The 24,659-nt window shown below is 37.3% G+C and overlaps 1 protein-coding gene and 1 long non-coding RNA gene across 27 annotated transcripts in view; one reads left to right on the top strand and one right to left on the bottom strand.

The window, feature by feature from the left end:
- LOC126722041 (ubiquitin C-terminal hydrolase 12-like) overlaps positions 1-24,659 on the top strand; it is a 102,176-nt gene that overhangs the window by 37,358 nt on the left and 40,159 nt on the right. For 3 of the 26 annotated variants that reach the window (XM_050425174.1, XM_050425176.1, XM_050425173.1), the window contains exons 1-2: positions 23,711-23,897; positions 24,051-24,162. The exons of 22 other annotated variants lie outside the window; for them this stretch is intronic. In XM_050425174.1, the coding sequence (XP_050281131.1) occupies positions 23,868-23,897; positions 24,051-24,162 (142 nt within the window). In that variant the 5' untranslated portion in view covers positions 23,711-23,867. Of the gene's footprint in view, positions 1-23,710; positions 23,898-24,050; positions 24,163-24,659 lie in introns of those variants that run through there. One more of the 26 variants, XM_050425175.1, reaches the window with a different exon arrangement.
- Positions 15,565-17,798, bottom strand: LOC126722042 (uncharacterized). The gene is made up of 2 exons (XR_007653958.1): positions 17,520-17,798; positions 15,565-16,583 (listed from the first exon to the last, which is right to left on the bottom strand). It is a non-coding gene; the product is annotated as an uncharacterized LOC126722042 (long non-coding RNA).

Here is a 24,659-nt window from a genome sequence, read left to right as displayed (position 1 = left end):
TCAACCCAAGAGGCTTCTGTACAAGAAATGACTTCTGATGAGAAAACAGAATCCAATGCTGAAAGGGGAGATTCAAATCGGGTGTATGCCGAAAATCCTCAGAAGACAGAAGACTTTGCAGAAGCTACTTCCAAGGACCAAGAGGGTGAAAGCACCCAAACAGACTCTGATCCACTGTTTTTATTACTTTCTCCTGATTTGAGAGCAACATGTTCTCAGTTGCTCTCAAAATATCCTGAGATGATGAAGGATACTAACAAGTGGACATTGTCTCTTAGGAGCTTTCTTTTGGAGCAAATTGGGTTTGTAGTGTCCCAACTGCAATCAAAAGGCAAAGAGAATTGTCTAGATCTCCCCCTTGATGACTTTCTTTCCACACTAAGTGAGGCCGAGAGCTTAAGTGTCAATGTCGGCTGGTTAAAGAGCCGTGTCACTGCATTGAGGGACTTAAAGAAGGTAGGACCCTCTGTTCATGCTTCCTTGTCCTCGCTCCGCGAGTTGAGAGCTAAAGAAAGCTCTTGTATCAACAAAGCAAAGGAAACAGAGTCAGCTTTAGAGGTACACGGCACTTCAATCACTCAGCTCCAAGAATCTATTAATAGACTTAAAGTGGAATTGACATCCAAGCAAGAAGTCAATTCTGCCCTTCAGGCTCAGTTAGAAGGTGTCACAGCAGAACACAGTTCTTTGAGGAAAGAAATTGAAAAGTTGGAAGGTGAGCTTGGAGCTCTGAGCCACCCAGACTTCTCTTTTGAAAATATTAGTTCTCTCACAAACATTATTTAATTTTCAAGTTGTAATATTTTATGGTCTTAAAAGGCCATTTGATTGTATTATAAACTTTTCTATGCTTTATTTAATTAGGATATTAAACTTTACATGCATATCATGAACAGTAGAATATAAAGTAACTGAATAGAAAAACTTTGTTTATAATGATATAAGTATTGTAGAACATAACATTAGTTTGACATCATGGAAACAAAAGATATTTTTACAAGATTAAGTATGGTATTTCTTAAAGTGAGCTTCGCTAATGGGGTCATATGCCTTTATACCTGCCCAATCTTTTAGCCAATAATGTCTAGTTTGATGTGCTTCTTCCACTATGTAAGGTTCTTCCCACTTTGGGGAAAACTTGTGCATGACAGCTCCAGCCACTTCTGGTACATGAGGAGCAGTTTTCCAAATAAGTTCCTCAACTTGAAACCTTCTTTCTTTAAATTGGCCTTCATGCCTAGTCTTCATGTTAGCCCAGTAAAGGAGTTTATGAGAGGCAGCATTATCGCGCTTTTCTTCAACAATTTTCAAAGCAGCTTCTTTGGGTACTCTTGAGATCTCTGCGAGCTTCACTGTTGGCCTCACCAAATCTATTGGGATGACAACCTCTGTGCCATATATTAGAGAAAAGGATAAAGCTCCTGTAGCTTGTGATTTGGTTGTCCTATGAGCCCTCAGAGCTGTAGGAAGCTCCTCTCTCCATCCCTTTCCATTCTCTTTAGTCATTTTTCTCAATATTTTCAGAAATCTTTTGTTAAAGGCCTTAGCTTGACCATTTCCTTTGGGATAATAAGAGTATGTTTGGTAATTGTTTTTTTTATCAGTTTTTTGTTTTGAAGGGCTTTTTTTTGTTTCCAATCACAAAAACTTGTTTGGTAAGCTTAAAACTACAGAAAAGAGAAAATAATTTTTGTTTCTAATTTATAAAGAAAAATGAAAGCAACCAAATGGCTCTTTTCAGTTTTGTGTTTTTTTAGGCTTGTGAAAACACAGGAAAAACATGTCATTTTACAACTTTAATGAACCAGCTCTCTGGTTTGAACTATGCAACTAAACTTACTTTGAATTTTATTTATATATATATATATTTTTTTCTCTTTTGCCACTACTTCACATAATTTTTTCTTTATTTTTTGTTGTGCCTCCAGTTCATCACAGAGAGACTAGAGAATGAAACCAAAGATAGGGGTACTAGGTACAGTAAAATCCATTACCTTTCTCTCTCTCCCCTCCAGTATTATTCTTTGCGCCTCTAATTTATCTCTGTCTCTTCCTAATTTCATATTTCTATTTTCTATTAGTAGATTTACTCAATCTTTTACAGCTTTAGGCGATCCATCAATCAAAGGTACACATCTAAAATAATATTTTACTATCTATATAAATAAGACTCACTTTAACTTTGAATAAACTACTGTTACAAGGACAACTAGCTTTACAGAATCCATCTCAGAGATTGTTGTGATAGAATAGTATGTTTGGTTTATTTTTATAGGTATATAATAGTGTTAGCACATTTGGTTTATTTTTATAGGTATATAATAGTGTTAGCACATTTGGTTTATTTTATAGGCATATAATACTGTCCTAGTTTATAGGATTCTAATTTTATAGGTATATAATAGTGCAATTGCAGTGTGAGATTTAAGTAGTGCCGTATGGTTCATAAAAATTATTAAAAAAAGAAAAAAGATGCAGTATGAAATACAAAATATTGCAGCATTTTTTTTTTTTTTTTTGAATTTTGTGATCTCTTTTGTATTGTAATGAATTTCTTAACAAGATGATTTCATATAATAAGCTATCCTTGTGCAGCAACTATGCAATGGTTTAAGTTTGTTCTCTTTTTCAACAGTTTATACAAATTATATCTAAAATTTAATGTCAATATCTCATTTTATTTCTGTATTTGTTGATCTAGTGGTTTGGCATTTGTTTTGAGGTTGTTCCTTAGTTGTTTTCATGTTTCATTGTATTATAATAGATTAAAGGAAACAATTCAATTGATGACGATAACCTCTGGACACCACAACTTGAGAAACTATTTATTGACATAATGTTGAAAGAGATCAATAAGGGAAATATGGCACATGGGCAATTCAGTTCCGATACTTGGAAGAAAATGTTAGCTACATTAAATGAATTGGGTAAACGAAGTTTTTACAATGACTCAATTCAAAGGGAAGTTTAATGGATGTGTTTATTACACTGCGAGTTTTCTACACCCATAAATTAAATTGGTTTTGGTTAGAATGTTGAAACCAACACTATTCATGCACTTGAGAAGTCATGACAAAATTATTGTCGAGTAAATATCTTTGAATACAATACAATATTTTATTTTGATACATTACCCCCCATCATTTTTTTTCTTATTAGATGTTTTTATATTTTCAGGCACATCCCAAGGCAAAAATGTTTCGAACCAAAGGACTTTCAAATTATAATCTTCTTGGACTTATATTTATTAAGTTTGGTCCTACATTGTGCACCCATCCAAGACCCTCCTAATTTAGTTGAAGAGAATGCATTGGAAGAACGACCTATTCATGGGGGAGTTCATGTTAATTTAGAAAATCCTACCCAAGACCTTGTCATGGCAATCCTTGATTCTGACATTACAACCCGATTGAGCAAGCGTCCTAGTAATAGTTGTGATGAGCATCTAGTAAGAGTAAGCGAGATATAATAAGCTCTCAAATGAATGATGCCTTATAATTAATGGCTGAGGCCGAAGGCTAGGATAGAGGCATCTAAAGCAAAGGCTAAGAGGTATAAGAGGTATACCATTGATGAAGTTAGTAGCAATACTATACCTACAAATGACTTCTCCTTAGGCAAGTGCATTAATATCCCTGAGATCATAGAAGAAGTCAATGATGAAATATTTATGAAGGCTATTGAGAAGTTCAAGCAAGATCTTGATGATAGAGAGATCTTTATTAACATGAGTCTCGCCAGAAGGATGGTTTGGTTGGGTAGGCTATAGGGGATTATGTCAAAACAATAATTTCCTATTAGATTATGTTTATTTTAATGTCTTTGAACTATGATTTGGTACTATTCTATTATTATTTAATTTTGTTAAATGATGGTTTATTATTATTTTATGGTAATATTTTTTAGGCGAAAAACTCATTTTAGTCCCTACATTTTCACGCGATTTCCACTTTGATACCTATCTTTTATTTTCACTGCTTTTAGTCCTTTTTTTGAAAAACGTGTTCCGTTTTAGTCCTGACGATTACTCATTTAATAGAAATATCCTACGTGGCAAACGATCCAACAGTAAATGCTAACGTGTCCATTAAAATAATATTAAAAAATTATTTACATTTTTAAAATTGCCACATCAGCAATTTAATTAATAATAAAAAAAAGCCAGATAAAAATAATATAAAATTTCTAACCTAATTATTTTTTTAAAAAAAGAAAAGAAATTAGTTAAATTAATTTTTTTCTTTTTTTTTTGGAAGAACATGAAGAACTCAAAACTATGTGTTCTTCATTTTCTTTCCCAACTAAGCTTGCCTAGAAAATTAAAAATTAAAAATTTACTGTTCTTTTCTTGCATTTTCTTAGCAACCAAACCCATAAAATCACTCAGATTTACAAAATAAAAAGATATGCCCATAAAAATTTACAAAACACAAGCATTCAACAAGATTTTCTTATGCTTTGAAACCAAACACAAAAAACACAAAACTCAAACCCAGATTTTCGGCCTCTATGCACAACACAAACCCAGGAATCAACATCGAAATACAACATTACCACAAACCCACAAACCCAAAAATCAACATACACCACAAACCCAGATCAACAAAACTCACAACCCACAAACCCATCGTCGGAGTACATATCTCCACCATGATCTGCACCACTAAGCTGAGAGATAGAGAGATGAAAGAGAGACACTTACCGATCTGGGATAGAGAGACGATGATCTGTGAGTTAGAGAGAGTTTGAGCCATTTGGGTTTGAGTTTAAGCGGAGATGAGATTATGAGATTAGAGAGTTTGGGGTCATCTTGGCTTCACAACCACTGATATGGGCTCCAATACCGAATCGGTGACTGGGGTTTCGTACAACGGAGCCATACCGAATCGGGGACTATGGTGAGTTACCGAGTTGGTGGACCTTCGCGATGGGTTCTCTTTCTTTGATGGCAGCGGTGACCTTAGTGAATCTTGAACGAGTTCGACGGCAGCGACCTCATCACTGAGATTTGAGAGAGTTTGGGTCAGATTGGAGTTTGGCAGTCGGTGGAGATGAGATTTTGAGAGAGTTTGGGTCTGAGAGAGATTTCGTCGAGGGTAAAGAGAGAAAGAGAAAATTAGAGATAGAGAGAGTTTAGAGTTGAGATTAAAAGAAAAAGAAAAAGAATTAAGGTTAAAGAAAATTTGATTTGATATGAAATTTGGGAAGCTTATTTTTGTGTTTGTGTTTGTTTTTTAATTAGATTTTTTTTAAAACCGTTTTTCAATTAGATTTAAGTTTTGTTTTTTAATTTATTTTCTTTTTTGGTTTAAATTTATTGACATGGCTTTTTATAAAAAATTAAAATGCTGAAGTGGCATATAAAAATGCCAAAAAATATTTTTTAAATAATATTTTAATCGCCATATCAGCACCACATTAGCTAATAGGGTGTTTCGTCTGCTACTTAGGACTTTGCCATTAGGGCATTGACGGTAAGGACAAAAACGAGATCGCCTTTTTGATTTTAGGGACTAAAAGCGGTGAAAATAAAAGATAGAGACTAAAGTGGGAATCGCGTGAAAATATAGGGACGAAAATGGGTTTTTCGCTTATTTTTTATTTATGTTGATTATGTTTTATTTATGTTAATAAAAAGCACTATTTGAGAACAAATTTGCTGTTTAATTGTCCAAGATGAATGTTGAACCAAATTATAATAGCAGTTCATTCTCTTTGGATGAGGAAGAGGACGATGATATGTTCTTCCTGCTTATGTTTGCTGAGAATAAAAACAACCATATTCCTAAGGAGCTTCAACTAATCTCTATGTTGACTGGTGATGCATTTATAAAAGAGATTTTGAATGGAAATCGTCGAACATGTTATGAGTTATTTTGCATGGATAGGCCAACATTTACAAGTCTTTGTAACTATTTGAAAACATATAAGTTATTAACAAACTCACGCTAGATCACAGTGGAGGAGGCAGTTAATATGTCCCTATTAATAGTGAGACATAATGTGAGGATAAAGCTAATAGCAGATCATTTTCAACACTCAACAGAGACAGTGGACAAGCAATTTAAGGAAATTGTAAGAGCAATATGCTACCTAGGAAAATTCATTATACATCCTTCTCAAAGCAATGAAGTGCATCCACATATTGCTAATAATACCAAATTCTTTCCATATTTCAAGGTAATCCCAAATTACTGTTCATTTTATCATACAAACATTATTTGCTCACATATGTTAATACTTGTGTTTATATTTTATCTAGAAATGTAAAGGCACAATTGATGGAACATATATCAATGCATGGCATCCAGCATCAAAGCAAGTCAGCTATAGGAATAGCATGGTCACAATCACCTATAATATAATGTGTGCATGTGATTTTGATATGAAGTTTACATTTGTTTACACGGGTTGGGAGGGTACAGCCAATGACTCACGAGTATTTTTAGATGCACTTCAAAGACCAGAAAATAATTTCCCATGGCTTCCATTTGATATATTGTTGCCTCACTTACATATTTACAATTTTCAAGTTTAATCCATTCACTATGTCATACTTCTCTCTATCTTATTATTTTTTGTTAGGTGGCTACTATTTAGTGGATTCTGGTTATCCATGCACCTTGGGGTTTCTACCTCCATACCATACTGAGAGATACTATCTACAAGACTTTTGAGGTGGGGATCGTCTTGAAGGTGCTAAAGAGCTTTTCAATTATAGACATTCCTTTCTTCGTAATGTAATTGAAAGATATTTTGGCATTTTAAAGGCATGATTTCCAGTCTTAAAAATGATGCCCCGTTATAAACCATGTCGACAAGGGAATGTGATGAGAGCTTGTTGCACAATTCATAACTTCATTCGAATGGCAACAAGAAATGATCACTTGTTTACTTAATTCAATATCGATAATCTTACTGTTGAAGGTGAAGGTAGGAATGATTCGGGTGAGCCATCGCACATTGTTGACTTAAATAATCAAGCCGTTGAAACTATGGCAACTTACAGGAATCAGATCGCAGGATTGATGTTGGCAAATAATAGGCATCATTGATGCCACATTATTTATTTATTTTTTTTTTTGGATGAAATTGATTCCCTGGAAAATGATGCCACGTTGTAAACTTTAGTTATTGATTATCCTTTTTAACACTTAATTAAAGTATTATAGTTTCAGTCTTACTTATATTATTAAAGTTTCAAGCTTGAATGTTATATGCAAAACATTTGATTTTATAATTCCTCTAGGTGTAAGGATTTTAAATACTTTCGAGTGAATGTGTTTTTGAATTAGAATAGATATAATTTTTTTTTAGAAAAATTAACCAAACAAAACAAAATTAAACTTTTTCAAAAACAACTACCAAACAAATTTCCAGAATTTTGTTTTAGGAAAATGTGTTTTTCCTTTCAAATAACCAAACGTGTTTTTCATCTTGAAAACAAAAAAAAAAAAAAAAAATTGTTTATTTATTTTTCCCTTGAAAACAAGAAAGCAAAAATAGTTACCAAACATGACCTAAGGTGTCGATGTTGTGTGAGAGATGGAGTACCATTCTGTCAAACGGTGTACATCCTTATTTAGGAATCATGTGCCATTGTCAGAAGTAATTTACTTAGTACCCCAAAAAGACATATTATATTCTCCCTTAAGAAATTAGCCACTGAGCAACCTTTTGCTTTCTTTATGGCCATGGCTTCCACCCGCTTAGTAAATAGCTCAATGGTTACTAATATCCATGTACATCCTTTAGAAAAGGGATTTATAGGACCTATGAAATCTAGCCCCTAGCTGTGGAAAGGATATAGAGCCACAGTTGGATGGAGATTCTGATGGCTGGTGTGTATCTCATCCCCTCGCATTTGGCATTCATGATACTTCTTGGCAAAGTGATCAAAATACCCCTGAAACTTATTGTAGGAGTGATAGGCCCGGTAATGTATATAGGGTCATGGGCCTTGTCCGAGGACACTTAGTAATCCGAGGACAAGGGAACATTGATGTAGAAGTACGGGCTAGTAAATAGTGGAAAGTGACTGGTCATAAGAGTTCAGGGAGGTGGTCTAAGGACAAATTCCTCCTTGGCTGTAACGGTGCAGAAGTCAGAAGGGTTGACCTGCCATCAAAAGCAACGTTCCGAACAATTTCACTGTTAAGGATAAGTATCAGGAAGGAACAAGACATGGGGAAGGTAAGAAATATCTGAGGAAAGGCTGCTACCACCGCATTAAATGCTCTATAGCTAACTCTCTGATTGCGTTAATGTGGAAGTGATACTCGAACAATAATTTTCAGTCTTACAGCTACTCCTAGAGATTTCAGGAAGGTGTTGATGGGATAAGGATCAAAGCCAATAACTTGATCTACACGTAGAGAGTTGAGATGGAAGAAAGAGGATAGTATAAAAGAGAAAGAAGCCCCACGGTGGCAAAGGGGGAAAAACACTGTAACAACAGGAACTAGACTTGTAATCAAATCCAACAGAAATATATACAAGAATTAATCTCCTCGAATTGTGCTGAGGACGATTTTCTTTGGGTAAAACTAGTTTATCTTTACTTTCTTGTCATTTGGATCCACTATAATTGTTATCCAACTCAGTAGAACCTAGTTTTCTAACTCACAATCTACAAATTCATTGTATTGGGCTTGTTTGGCCTAAATCCTTTTACCTTTTGGGCTTAGGAACCAAATTGTGTCCCTACAATTGGCACCGTCTGTGGGAATTTTCTTGTGTTGTAGTGAGTTTAACGTTTAGTTATGGTAGGTTCAGGTATGAATCGAGGGGAGTCTATTGATTCCCAATGTCAAGACCAATTTCTCAACCTTGAGCGGAGAAGGGATCGAGAAGTTAGTGTGCATAGCGCGCATACTAATATGAGCCAATCTCGAGGTGGGAGTCACGTCTCTCATGAAGAGAACACTAGGAGCATGCAACTAGAGATTGATCATTTGCAAAGGAGGTTACGCCATGAGCGACGTTGGGGAACTCCATCAAGTTCTGGCCCTTCTTCTGATGATGATAGTGATAATAGCTATCGCCCCAGGTCCAGGTTTCCTACCAGTGAGTCTTTTTCGTGTGATAAAGATCACCATTATAGGCGAAGAAGGGAGAGTCCGCCTCGTAAAGGTTTGGGCAATGATGCTATGGGTAGGGCTTTCAATCAGATTTCTTAATCACCTTTTACCCGTAGGGTTGAGAAAGGAAAATTTTCTCGGCAGTTTACTCAGCCAACATTTACCCTGTATAACGACAGATCAGACCTTGTAGAGCATGTTAGCCACTTTAACTAGAGAATGGTTGTTCACTCAAAGAATGAAACCCTGATGTGCAAGGTGTTCCCATCCAGCTTGGGGCCTGTGGCAATGAGGTGGTTCGATGGTCTAAGAGAGGGTTCTATTAACTCCTTTAAGGAGTTTACTAGAGCATTCGGTCCTCGCTTTGTTACTTGCAGTAGGGTTCCTCGGCCCTTAAACTCCCTGTTATCCATGACTCTGCGAGAAGGGGAAACCCTGAAGACATATTCTGATAGATACTAGGAGATGTTTAATGAGATAGATGAGAACTTTGATGACGTGGCTATAGGACTTTCAAGGTTGGCCTACCTATTGAGCATGATTTGAGGAAGTTGTTGACCAGGAAGCTTGCTAGGAGTATACGTCAGCTTATGGATCATATTGACTGGTATAAGCAGGTCGAGGAAGACCAGCAGTAGGGGAAGGGGAAGGCTAAGGTGGTCCCTCAAGATAGAAGGGATTTTAGGTCAGACAGATACAACAGTAACCAGCCTCGGAGAGACTTTGCTGGACAATCTGGATTTACTACTACTTAAGTGGTTAGCACGGTGTTCTGAGAGCCAGTACATCAAGTCTTGGGAAAAAATCAAGAATGAGCCATACTTAAAATGGCTAAATAAGATGGGAGGAGACCCTACGAAACTCAACCAAAGCCTTCATTGCCAATATCACCAAGAGCGAGGACATAGCATGGAGGATTGTAGAACTTTATGGATTCATCTGGAACAGCTAGTCAAAAGTGGAAAGTTAAAGCAATTTCTATATTAGCCCAATAGGTAAGGGGGCCATGCAAGATTGGGATCTCAGAGAGATACTTCTTCAGGGCCACCTTTGGGCACAATTAATGTTATCTTCGCTGCTCCAGGAAGGACCAGTTCTCATCCCTTCAAGGTGATTTTTGTAGCTCGGCCACTCGCCGAGAACTCTAACCCTGAGCCGAAAAGGGGTAGGATGAAAGTCCGACTAGCATTGAGTTTTTCCGATAAAGACAAAGTTGGAACCGTGCAGCCACATGATGATGCCCTAGTGGTCACCCTTAGGATAGGAGGGTATGATGTGAAGAGAGAGTTGGTAGATCAGGGCAGCGATGTAGAGATCATGTACCTTGATTTGTATCAAGGACTAAGATTGAAACTTAAAGATTTGGCATGTTATGATTTACCCTTGGTAGGCTTCGATGGGAAAGTTGTTATTCCAAAAGGCTAGATTAGACTACTCGTGCAAGCAAGTTCAGAAGTGGTGGAGGTGGACTTCATTGTGATGGATGCTTATTGTTCTTACACGGCCATTGTGGTAAGACCCTAACTTCATGCCCTAGAGGTCGTTTCCTCCACTCTACACTTGAAGGTGAAGTATCCGTCCAAGGACTTGGTTGAGGAGCTGGTTGGGAGCCAGTCTATGGCTAGACAATGTTTGGTAGCTGCGATCAGACATCAGGCTAAAGTTGAGTCTTCGACCTCAATTGAGCAAGGTTTATAGCAATCAAGGATTGTAGTGTCGTCTGCGGATATGGTGATGGAAGGGGCCAAATGTGAGGAATTAGGAAAAGTCATCATTGGTGGTGATGATGAGAAGTTTTTCCAGATCAGAGATCAGTTGTCTCCTAAGGAGAAGGAAGAGTTGGTAGAGTTTCTCATAAGGAATGTTGATGTGTTTGCATGGAACGCATATGAGACTCCTGGGTTGGATCCAAATTTCATTTGCCATCATTTGAATGTTGATCCATCTGTCATCCCCAAAAAGCAACCACCTCAGCGCTCGTTTAAGGACCATTCTGATGCTGTCAAGGAGGAGGTGGTCAAGCTTAAATGGGCTAGGGCTATTAAAGAGGTGTTTTACCCTGAGTGGCTGGCCAATACTGTGGTGGTAAGGAAGAAGAGTGGAAAGTGGCGAGTATGTGTGGACTTCACAAATTTGAACAAGGCTTGCCCGAAAGACCCTTTCCTTATACCTCGGATAGATTAGTTAATGGATGCAACTGTAGGTCATCCTTAGATGAGGTTTTTGGATGCCTTTCAAGGGTACTATCAAATATCATTAGCTTTGGGTGATCAAGAAAAGACAGTTTTTGTTACTCCTACTGGAAATTACCACTACAAGATGATGCCCTTTGGGTTGAAGAATGCAGGGTCTACCTACTAGAGGATGATGACCAAAATGTTTGAATCACAATTAGGCAAAAATATTGAGATTTATATAGATGCTATGGTGGTGAAAAGTAAGGTGGTGTCCGAACACGTGGGAGACCTCGGGAATATTTTTGAAATACTAAGGAGGCACAAACTGTGCCTCAATGCTTCCAAATGTTCTTTTGGTGTTGGCTCAGGTAAATTTCTAGGCTACATGGTCACTTACCGTGGAATTGAAGTCAACCCTGACCAGATTAAGGCAATTAACGATTTACGACCTCCTCGGAATCCTAAAGAGGTCCAGAAGTTGACAGCGATGACTGCTGCTCTAAACCTATTCATCTCTCGGTCAGTAGACAAGTGTAGACCTTTCTTTCGATTGTTGCATAAGTGGAAGGGGTTTGAGTGGACCGAGGAGTGTGCCCTGACCTTCCAATAGCAAAAGGAATACCTTTCTCGACCACCTATTATGTCCCGGCCCGAGAAAGAGGAAGTCTTGTTTGCTTATGTTGTTGTAGCCTCTCATGCAGTAAGCTTAGTATTGATATGAGTTGATAATAGAGTACAAAGGCTAGTTTATTATGTGAGCATGTCACTGCATGAGGCCGAGGTTCGTTACTTGCCACTAGAAAAAGCCATTTTGGTAGTGGTGCATGCTACGCGTAAGCTCCCTTACTACTTCCAAGCTCACACAGTCGTTGTTCTAACCCAACTCCCGCTCCAATCACTACTTCGGAGAGCTGATTATGCAGGAAGGATTGCCAAGTGGGGTATGATCATAGGAGCTTTTGATATCAAGTATATGTCTCGCAACTCTATCAAGGGCCAGGTTCTCGCGGATTTGGTGGTCAAGTTTGCTGAATCCCCATTGGAAGAGGAAGGAGAAGATCAAAGTATGGATGAAAAATCAATTGGCGTGGTCTCCCTACAAGAGCCTTTATCCTGGAGGGTATTCGTAGATGGTGCAACAAATCAAAGAAGGTCTAGAGTAGGGCTAGTTGTAATATCTCCTAAGAAGATCATTATTGAAAAATCCTTTAGGTTGGGTTTCTCGGCCACCAATAATGAGGCTGAGTATGAGGCTTTGTTGGTAGGAATGACTATAGTTCAAAAAATGGGAGGAAAAATAGTGGAGGTGTTTTCAGATTCGAGGTTGGTTGTAGGCTAGGTAAAGGGGGAGTTGGAAGCCAGGGATGTGAGAATGTAAGGGTATTTGAATCAGGTTAGGCACCTACAGTCAGGGTTTGAGTATTTCACCTTGCTGCAAATCCTTAAGAGCAGAAATACGCATGCTGATTCTCTTGCTACCCTTGCAACCTCTTTAGCGTAGAGCTTACCTCGGGTTATTCTTGTTGAGGACCTATGTAAATCTATTGAGATAAAGGGGGAGGAGGTCCATATTCATTAAATTAAGGTGGGACCTAGCTGAATGGATTCTATTATGCTATTCCTTAAGGAGGATATCTTACCCGGGGAGAGGGCCGAGGCTGATAAAGTGCGAAAAAAGGCTCCTTGGTTTTGGCTGCTTGAGGATCAAAATTTGTATAAATGCTCTTTTTGTGGGCCATATATGCTATGCATACACGTTGAGGTAGTGGAGCTACTCCTAGAAGAGTTATATGAAGGGATTTGTGGAAGCCAAATAGGGGATAGATCCTTGTCTCACATAGCCCTCACTCAAGGATATTGGTGGCCGAATATGCAGAAGGAAACACAAGAGTATATAAAGAAGTGTGACCAATATCAAAGATTTGCCCCAAATATTCATCAACCAGGGAGTGTCCTCAATCCTTTGTCTAGCCCTTAGCCTTTTGCTTAATGGGGATTAGATATTGTAGGACCTTTTCCTAGGGTAGCAGGGAATAAGAGATGATTACTGGTTGACATGGATTACTTCAACAAGTGGGTTGAAGTTGAACCATTGGCAAATATCAGGGACGTGGATGCCAAGAGATTCGTGTGGAAAAATATTGTCACTCGGTTTGGGATCCCTCAGTTCCTTAAACTTATTGATAAGTGGAGGGTTAGGTGGAGCCCGGTATGGATAGATGCTCTACCATTATGTATGTTTTTGAAGTTAAGGGTATACTTTGTTGAGATTGTAGACTTAGAAGGTTTAGCCTGTCCTGTTGCTGATCATGTGGGATGTAGTAACTATGTTATCACTATGCAGATAACTAGATAGGGCTATATCTCATTGTCACATTGATTAAGTGTGCAATAAAGCAGAAACTATGTTAGGATTCATACAAATACCACAAGTGTAAAAGAAAAGCTCATAATTATCATTAAGCTAAGCCTTAAAAAAAGGAAAATTGATTACAAAAAGTGCAAATTGATTACAAATTTTGGAAACAAAAACAATAGTTCAAAAGAGAGAAAAAATAAAAAATAAAAGAAGAAGAAGAAGAAGAAGAAGAAAGCTACTCTAAAGACTACATTTTTATTACAAGCTTGTCTTTTGCTGGGGTCTTGGTGGGTTGGGCAGTTGCTGCTGTTGAGGATGCTGGACCTTTACCTTTGGATTCTTTCTTGGCAGGAATGGGGAAAGTTGCTAAAACCAACTCATGGCTTTGGGAAACCACCCCCCCTCGGAAGAATCCTTGGGTGCAGCTGGAGGCTTTGTAGTTTCAGGGGTGACCTCTTTTGGGTTCTCTTTTTCCTTCTCAGCTGCGCCAGCTTGCTTTGCCCTTTTTGGAGGACTGCTAGGAGGAGGAAGGTCTTTGGCCGGTATCTCATCGATGGAGCTCGGATCCTTAGGGGTTGCATCATCCTGGGAGATTGAGGAGTCTGGTGCTCGGATTGCAGGGGATAGTAAACATTCTCTACTCTCCTAAGTGCTGAGAAAGCCTTAACCTTAGCTAGGTTAAGAGCCTCATTCCACACCTGGAGGCAGTATGTTCTACATACCCCCGAGACCTCAGCCTTAAGGGCCTTCTCGGTCTTAGCTACCCTTACATCGTAGCCATCTTGTTCGGCCTGGTCCCTAGCTTTCTCAGCATCCTTCAGTTTTTTCTTCAACACTTTTGTTTGGTCCTTGGTTGTAGCAAGCTCATCCTCGGCCTGACGAAGTTGCTTGCGTTGAGTCTCGGCTTGCCTTTCTGCCCCTCCCAGAGCAGCCTCAACATTTTTCTTCTCCCTGTTAGCCTCGGTGAGCTTGGTGTTCAGCTCGTTAATCCTTTTCTCAGCCACGTTAAAGCCCTCAATAGCAGCAATACGCCTGCCTTCCTCGTCCTTCATTTGTCGGTGAGTGATATTCACTAACTCCTTAGCCCTAAAAAGTAGCTTAAACAGCCTGCAAAGGAAACAGAGTAGTGAGCAAAGGCAAAAAAATAAAAATAAAAATAAAAATAAAAATAAAAATAAAAATAAACAGCAAAGAGAAAGGGGACTCAACTTAAAAGACTTACCATGGTGAGGTCTCTCTTTAGACCCAAAAACACTTCGTGTCTCTTAATAGTCCTCATATCGACCATGTTGTCAGGCAGTAGTAAGGCTTGCTCTACGGCGTTCGTTATATACCTGGCCTTCCCTTGCTGGAAGCCCCTTATTGAGGAGTTCGAAGGGAGAGGGGATCCGTCTAACACCAGAGGGGGATTCCAGTTTGGAACCCTGGTGTGAAGGTCACTGTCACGACCCAAATCTGTATTTCAGAGTTTAGAGCATGACCGGCATGTTAATATCAAGTTTATTTCAATATTAACACGAACCAACCTAATCTGAAGGTACTTATCAAGAACTATTGCTTGACTTCTTGCTTATTTTCTTGCATAAAAGCCAATATATAAACAAAAATGATGGCAACCCTGAAATTTCATTTTCTTCGAACTTGGAAAATAACACCTGGCTGAAACTTAAGGTATTCAAGTAAAAATTTACATAGCTAAACGTTTAGCAAAACTCTTATTACAAACCTAACCCCAAAGACATACAATTGGGGTTCAAAACAAACTACAGTACCAAATTACATATGTGCTCAAAGGATCAAGTACATCTTGATTCCTTCTATACAACAAAAGAGTTAACTACTATACAACAAAACTCTACATTCTAATAAAATGAGAAAACACAGAATCCTTGCCACCTCTAATACTCTCGCTGCTTCCAGGAAGAACTTGTGCACTGAAATATAATAGGGTGAGCTGCGAAGCCCAGTAAGGTTTTAAAGCTTCATGGGCCTTTAATAAGAATGCATGTAAAACAAATAGTTTATGGATATGCCAACTTTGATCAAATAGCCTTCATACTATTCATATTGCTCTTAAATAACTCATGAACTTTTCAAATAAAAATATTTCATTTTCCTTTCATATAAAAAACAAAAGGACATAATAAGGAACATACGTATAATTTCGTAACCTTATCTTTAAAACAAAGACTATAAAATGTTTCATCATAAATTTCTTTTCATGAGAGCTTTTAATTTTCATAATGCATTTAAACAAAATCATTCTCGCATGCTCAATAACATAATATAGCTATTCATAACATATTGGTTAGTCCACCTTTGATAAGCCTGTACGGAGAAGGTCTCATCACGTTTGGGTAACCTCGTGTGCATGATATTGTCCTCTTTGAGAGGCCTGATGGCACATCTCCTCAAGGTTTTATTCCTCCCCGCCGTCCGTACACATTGGGGAGAAGGCCTTATTCATATTAGAGTTACGGGCAACCCCATTTCCTCTACTTTAAATGGCCTAGAGTTACGGGCAACCCCATTTCCTCTACTTTAAATGGCCAAACAGATAACATTTTTCCATGGAAAGCCAATAATTAACCCCTATTAGTTGAGTTCAGAACATAACAGTGGAATAACCCGAACGCTATATTTTTCTGATAGCTATACTTTTACATAATTATTTCATAATAATAGCATATCCACTTCATTCTAAAATATTATGTTCGTGACATAGGTACTAGCATTAACATGCAAAAATTATCCTGTACATAAGATTTGAACAACTCACGAACATATACTTTACTTAAATCATGCTTATATGTAATATCTCAAATCAAAAAGTTTTAATGCATATTAGTTTTCGAAATAAACTTTATACTTATTAAAAGCACACGTCACAAGTCCCTTACCTGAAAACAGAAGGCGCGAGAGATTGTACGCGGGGAGCTCAAGTATCCGTGTTCTCGTTCTCGCCACCTAAACGAAAAGAACCAAAACTTATTATGGACAAACTCTTCCTAATATATAAACTTATACCTAAATCACCACCTAACTCTCAAACTCAAGAAAATCCTAATTCCCATCACATAGAGTTTCCCCAAAACATATAATACAATCATCAAACACATTTTGCAGCCAAACCATAGAAAAACCAATCCATAAAATTTATATATGCTTCAAACACACCAAAGGATGAGTGTATAAAATTATAGCTCAAAACATACACCCTAACTTGAGAATTAAATCCACAAAGTTAGGTGTAGCATATATTGTTCACTGCTCATTACAGCCACGTATGCTCCATTTGTAAAATACAAACGGGCTGTCTACACACCTTCAATTGTTATGAAATTTTACAGGACTACTCCCCTGTATGTCCAGTATAAACCATAAATATTTCGGAGTCAAAGAATTAACCCATGATTTACTAAAAATCACACAAGACAGTAAACTCAAATCTGTCCTGACAGAATTTCTTGCAACTTTCAAATTAAACCACTAATTTTATGTTCATCAAAATACTGTGAAACCACTTCTATAACAACCATATGTGTCTTAGAATTCAAAAAAACTATTCCTTGCATCCTAACTCACAAAATACAATTTAATACAGAATTTTCTTGTAGTAAACATCAAATCTGTCACAGAGTCAGCTTTAGTACATATTCTTACAAAATCATCAACAAATAGCAATAGGTCTTAATTTCATTTGGATATTTTTATACCTATAGAATACATATTAAATTACCCTAATAAGCATTCAATAGACCACAATATCATCAATATTTCAAGTAACTAAAACAGAATCACCAAATCAACTTCCAGAAACAGAGTAAAGAACAAAGAGGGAAAATAAACAAACAAATTTTACTATCCAAATACACAAAATCAGATGAGGTTTAACTTACTTACCCACACACTTTGAAGATAAAATCTTAGGGTTAATTGTCTAATTTCTTCTTCAAAGAAACTAGAATTTTTTTGGTGAGAAAGGGAGGGAGAGATGTTGTCGTGTAAGGAAGGAAGAAGAAAGAAGAACAAAGAAAGGGGAAATAGAGAAAGAAGAAAAGCAGCTGCTGGACTTCAGAAGTAGCCAAGAAAATCAGAAAAGTAAGAAGACTTTTGGGGCTTGGGTACATGTATGGCTAGGGAGAAACAAATATCACAAACACCTTTTCCAATTTTTCTTGCATTCACACACATACATATAAATATATATATATATATATAAACTTTGCATTCACACTTACTTTTTTTTTTCTTTGCATTCACACCTATTTACAAAGAATAAATAACACATTACCCACACACACAAATATATTTCCTTAATTTTATAAAGTTATATCCAACACATTAAAATGGCATGCATGTTTTATAATATCACAAAATCAAAGTTTCATGCACTTAAAAGTAATTAAAATAATGACATGCATATAAACTCATAAAATTAATTAGGCAATTAGGTTGGGGTGTTACAGTCACGTCCCCTGTCCCCAGGTGCCCCATCGCTGGAGGACCTCGTTTGGGTAGTCTTGGCTTCCTTGGCCCCTCTTTGAGGCTCATTCTCTTTGGGAGGGGCACCTCGACCCTCTTCCATCACATCCTTCCCCTTTTGCTCTAGTTTTTCTCTTCTTATCTGCAGGTTCGGGTTGGGGGCTATGAGGAGTGGGAAGAGTGGGTTGTTTAACTTGACCGGCCACCTCCAGTGCCTTGCCCCCTGCTTGAGACTCCATGATCCCTAGAAGGCTAGCCCTAGACTTGTTCTGTATCCCTATTGCTTCGGGAGCGCTTGTATCTTCTTGGATGTTTCTTACTTGGGCTAGAGGAAGGTGGCTAGAGTCGTCGACTTGAGGCTTTGGAGATTGGGGCTGGTTGAAAACCTCAAACTTGTCCTCGGAGTCTGAAACTTCAACTACTTGTTCCTCCTCCTTAATTGTTGGTTGGGAAGGGGTTGCCTCCTCCTCGGCAGTGTGTTGAAATGGTAGTTCTACTTGCTGTACACCTGTTGGGATGGGGTTGGGGATGAGGAAACCGAGGACTGCTACGTTGATCTAGTGTAGGCACGGGTCTCTCGCCTTGATCACACACTTGGATGCTTGGAAGCTAGATGAGAGCGGGTTATAGTCGAGGATAAGGTGGGCTGCTCTTAATTGCTTGTCGGTGTGGATGAAGATTTCTGCCTTGAGTATCTTCATTAAATCAGGTTCGTTGACAAGGCCGAAGTTCGGAGTAGCAGAATGCTTATCTACAAATTCATCAAAAACCAAAAGTATTGTAAGAAAATAGCACATACAAAAGGAAAAGGTAAATTATGGGTACCAATGGATAGGTTGAGTAGATAAAATGTTAGTATGGCAAGAAAGGAGGGTATTGTTAGAGTAATGGACCTAAACCTAAGTACCTCACATGGTGTACCCTCTCATGTCGGGCAATGGAGGCCATCATGCCACTCTCCTGAGACGATTAAATAATCCTTGTCCATTCCCTTGTTGTCTAATTTTTAAGTAATATCCCTGCACTGTTAGTTTATGGCAGTTGTAAACCCAATTAACATCGTGATGGGAGAGGTTCATATCCATCTTCTCAGTTAGGGCGTCAACATTACCTAGGATCCTAAACATATTTTGGGCACATTAGGTGGAGGCTAATCTATAGGCTATCGGGTAATCCCTAGTGACTCTGTCCATGAGGATTCTCATCCCTCCCTCTACGAAGGCAATCATGGGGATTACTACTTCTCACTCCTTCCTCTTAGTGTGCCATTCCTTTTGTTTATAGTACCTAATGGAAACCCCTTAGGGAATTCGGTATTGAGCCTTAAAGCTCTCTATACCTTCTGGGGAGTCTACTAGGTAAGCGAATCTACCCATATGAAATGAAGATAGGATGTAATAGAGAGATAAGGTAGAATTAGAAAAGTCGAGGAAGGAAGGGCTCTAAAATGAAAAGAGACGGAAGAAAAGGAGAAAATACTAGAGACTACTTACGGGAAAGAAGAAAGGCTTCTCAGACTAGATCTTTAGTTTTAAGAGTGCAAAAAGTGAGGTAGACGAAGCTTCTGAGCAATATATATATGAAAGAGAAAAGCAAACGGGAAAGCTCCCGCTCACATTCCCCTAAAAATCTCCAGTCGTTGGATTTGCATCACACCGTGGAATGTGGGGAACATGGAGCCGTAAAAATTAATTAAGGGCGCGTCCTGGATGCCGAAGTGTCGGGAGCGTGCATTGGACAATTGAAAAGATGTCTGCACAGATAGAGATGACGTATGGTAAGAGTAGGGTAATCGTGGTAGATATTGAAATCCTCCCTTCTTCTTGAGGAGCAAAAGAAGAGAATTTCGAGGGGCTATTGTAGGAGTGATAGGCCCAGTAATGTATATTGGGCCATGGGCTCTGTTCGAGGACACTTAGTAGTCTGCGGACAAGGAAACATTGATGTAGAAGCGCAGGCTAGTAAATAGTGGAAAGTGACCATTCATAAGAGTTCAGGGAGTTGGTCCGAGGACAAATTCCTCATCTGCTGTAACGGTGCAGAGGTCAGAAGGGGTGACCTACCATCAAGAGCAACGTTCCGGGCAATTCCACTGTTAAGGATAAGTATTAGAAAGGAATGAGACATGGGGAAGGTAAGAAATATCTGAGAAAAGGCTGCTACCACTACATTAAATGCTCTGCAGCTAACTCTCTGGCCGCATTAATGTGGAAGTGATACCTGAACAGTGATTTTTAGCCTTATAGTTACTCCCAAAGACTTTAGGAAGGTGCTGATGGGATAAGGATCAAAGCCAACAACTTGATCTACATGTGAAGGGTGGAGATGGAAGACAGAGGATAATATAAAAGAGAAAGAAGCCCACGGTGGGAAGGGTGGAAAAACACTGTAACAACAAGAACTAGACTTGTAATCAAATCCAAAAGAAATATATATATATATATATATATATAAGAACTAATCTCCACGGATTGTGCCAAGGACGATTTTCTTTGGGTAATACTAGTTTATCTTTGCTTTCTTGTCATTTAGATCCACTATAATTATTATCCAACTTAGTAGAATCTAGTTTTCTAACCCACTCTCTACAAATTCATTGTATTGGGCTCGTTAGGCCTAAATCATTTTACCTTTTGGGCTTAGGAACCAAATTGTGTCCCTACACCTATAAATGACCTAAATACGCCCTAAACCTAAAAATTGACCAAAATACTCCCTAAACCTAAAAAATGACCAAAATACCCTCAAACCTACAAAATGATCAAAATACCCCTAAACCTTTAAAATGATCAAAATACCCCCTAAACCTTTAAAATGACCAAAATACACCAAAAACCTCTCAAATGACCACAAATAACCCGAAACCTATAAAATTACCAAAAATACCCTGAAACTTCTAAAACGACCGAAATAGCTCTAAACCTCTAAAACAACCAAAATACCCCTCAAAATATCTAAAATGACAAAAATACCACTAAACCTATAAGATGAACAAAATACACCCGAAGCCTTAAAAATTACCAAAATAGAGGTTTGAGGTATTTTGGATGTTTTAAGGGTATTTTCATCAAATTAAAGGTTCTAAGAGTATTTTGATCATTTTGTAGGTTTCAAGGGAATGTTGGTAATTTTTTAGGTTTTAGGGGTGTTTCGTTAATTTTTAGATTTTGGGGTTATTTTCAGTAATTTTTTAGGTTTAGGAGGTATTTTAGTCATTTTTTTAGGTTTTGGTGATATTTCGATCATTTTTTAGGTTTAGGAGGTATTTTGGTCAATTTTTAGGTTTCGGGATTTTTTTTGTCATTTTTAGTTTTATGGGGTATTTGGTCATTTTTTTAGGTTTAGGGAGGCATTTGTTAATTTTTAGGTTTCGGGGATATTTTGGTAATTTTTTAAATTTCGAGGGTATTTTGGTCATTTTTAAGTTATGGGGGGTATTTTGGTAATTTTGTGGTTTTTGAGCATGTTTGGTCTTTTTTTAGGTTTATGGAGTATTTTGGCAATTTTATATGATTTTAACAGTACATTGGTCATTTTAAAATTTTAAAGGCATTTTGGTAATTTTAATTATTAGGTAATTGGGTGGGTTGGGGTTTACTCAAAATGAATGGGCTGAGTTGGGTTTGGATTAGAAGTAATTATTTAAATGGGTAAATGAGTTTTATATACCAAACCCAATTATTTCAACTCCAAACCCACCCATTTGACATCCTTAGGGTTATTGAATCATGCAATAGTGAACTAATGAATGAGATTGAAAGTTGAAAATTCATTTCACTTTAAGCCCTTAAATTAGACAATTTCTTAATTTTTCAACTCTTTTACTTTTTTACCTTTTAAATTTTCACATCTCACGATTAGTATTACGTGGTAATTGCACCAAGTAATTATTGCAGGCGATCCAAATCTTAAAAATTGTTTACTAGTTAGAATGGCGTGGCATGGATGCAAATAGAATGTCAAGTTTGATGCTACCAGAGCAACAACAAATTTATGTAGTTCATTGAAACCATTATGGCTATCCCCCACCAACTCTAGTAGAGTTTTTTTTAATAAAAAAATTCACATTTTTTTTTGGGTGTAATAAGTAATAACTCTTGACATTATTTGGAAGTTAAGAAACCAAGTCTATTGTGACACTTAGCCACTAAATATATGGACGAAATAGTGCAGAAATTAGAGAGTGATGACTAATGAGTAGAATTGAGTGAGTAAAATTGTGATGAGGCAAAATTGTGATGCAGCCATGTGCACAAACAAGGCTTGTCTAGCTATTATTACAACGAATTATATAGGTTAGGGAATTAAAGCTTGGGCTAAAATCATTGGCAAATGTTCACTTAAAATGGTTGAAGCTCAAACTTTGAATTGAGTTGTGTATGACTGTATCTCTAGCTGGTCAAGAGGGATTGTCAAAGATTGTCATTGAAGGAGATGCCATATCACCATCTTGAAGTTTATGTCAAAATGCTCACAAATTTCTTGTTAGTCTTATGCCTTGGGAGATTGATGCTCAAGTAATTGGGCAGGCTCATAACCAAGGCTTTGTTTAGTAAGATTGTCTTAAAAGAACAACATGAGCTTAGCCAATATTGGGCCAATTATTTATCTTGTGGGTTCTTAGGTTAGAGGAATCTCTTTCTCTCTCTCTCTATCCAATTAGCTTATATCATGATATGAAGTATGAATAGATGGGCCATGTTCAACATACTAATTTGAACTTATAAGCCACATAAACTATATACTAAAAGTTTCATTTCCAAAAAAAAAAAAAAACTAATTGTCAGTTGGATGGGCCGTGTGTTTCTTCAAGGGGTTGGGTCTGGGCTAAAAAAAAAGAGAGGCGGCCGACGCCCTTTTTTTATGCAATGGTTGGGTCCCACAGAATTGCAGAATTGCCCACAGTATTACAAATTCGACAAGCAAAAAAGAAAAAGTAATCAAGCTTATTGGTTTAGACTTCGGATGCACATTTTTTGCTAAGACTTTTACATATAATAATATATATATATATATATATATATAAAGTAGGCTGTTATTACAAATTCTACTTCTTTTTTTTTTTTTTTTTTGGAAATGAAATGAAATACATTTACAAATTAGAGTTACTGTCTAAAGATTTGGTGAGTAAAACTAAAAAACTATGAGTCCTGAACTTGAAAAAAAAAATGCACTACAATATTCAATTATTCACAACAAATATTACGTGGCACATTTTATTACCGGTTCTAATTTGAACTACTAAATTATTTTTTTTTTTTGGAGAACAAAACTACTAAATTATTTTTTTATTAACTAATACTGTAACAACTTTTCATGTAAAACCTATTTAAAATTTATTGTGAAATTATTATAAATATATATATATATCACAGGTGAATATTTTTACTTTATCTCTCCTCTGACTCATAAGAAAGTATAAAAAGGACAATTGCAAATTCTACTTGCTAGATTAGAACTGGCGAGTAAAAACCGAAAACTCGGAGTCCTGAACTTGCAAATTTTATATATAAAAAAAAAAAGATCGTCGATTAGTGGCCTTTTTTTGGATATTAAATTCCGAAAGTGTCCTCAGTTTTTTTTTTTTTTTTTTTTTTTTTTTTTTTGGGTCTCGAACTAAACCCAGAGAGTCAGTCGGCCTTTTCTTTTCTTTGTTCATCGCCCATTCCATTCCATCTTTTCCTTTCTTTTCTTTTGCATAACTTGTTGCAGACTCCTCTTTTCTCTCTGTTTTTCAGTCTCTGATTCATCGATCGACCACCACTCATGACTCTGATGACTCCTCCACCCTTAGATGTAATTCCCAAATCCACAACTCTCCCTCTATACACATAATCTTTTCAATTCAATTCAATTGTGATCCATAAAGTCACAACTCTCTCTTTCGGAGCTCCGGATCCGAGTACTTGATATTGAATTCTTTTGTTTTTTATTATTTAATTTTTTTTGCAGCAACAGCAGCCTCAGCCTCAGCCGCAGCCGCAGCCGCAGCCGCAACAGGAAGATGATGAGATGTTGGTTCCGAACACAGACTTGCTCGAAGGCCCTCAGCCCATGGAAGGTTCGATAACTTTCTGTTTTTTTTTTTCTGTTCTGCTTACGTTTATCACTTTTTTCTCGCTCAATACGCGGTTTTTGATTGATCCATTTTTTTTTTTAGTGTATAAAGGGGATTGTGTTGACATTGAATTAATCTAATTGACTCGAATTTTGAATCAAAAAAAAATGTAATTTTACGATATGTTGTTCATTTTCCAATAATCCAAATCAATTTTTATCGTTATCGTTGTCTTTTATAGTTTTTGGATAATCTTTTGACATTTAGTGTCACTTCCTAGACTTAACTTTTTTTTTTTTTTTTGATGAATACAATGAATCCTCATCCAATCCATTAAATGATCGTAATATGGCGTGCCAGCCGCTCACACGGTTGTAAGTCACGTTTTTCATTTCTCACGATATAGTCCACAAAATGTGTAAAAGAGTCAAGCTAAATATATTTGGCATGATTCAAGAACGAATGCAAAGGACTGCAACTCTGTAGCCACAGATGATCCT

Source organism: Quercus robur, chromosome 4, assembly GCF_932294415.1.
Source record: "Quercus robur chromosome 4, dhQueRobu3.1, whole genome shotgun sequence".
NCBI classification, from domain to species: domain Eukaryota; kingdom Viridiplantae; phylum Streptophyta; class Magnoliopsida; order Fagales; family Fagaceae; genus Quercus; species Quercus robur.
This window is presented reverse-complemented; position numbering and strand designations above follow the sequence as displayed.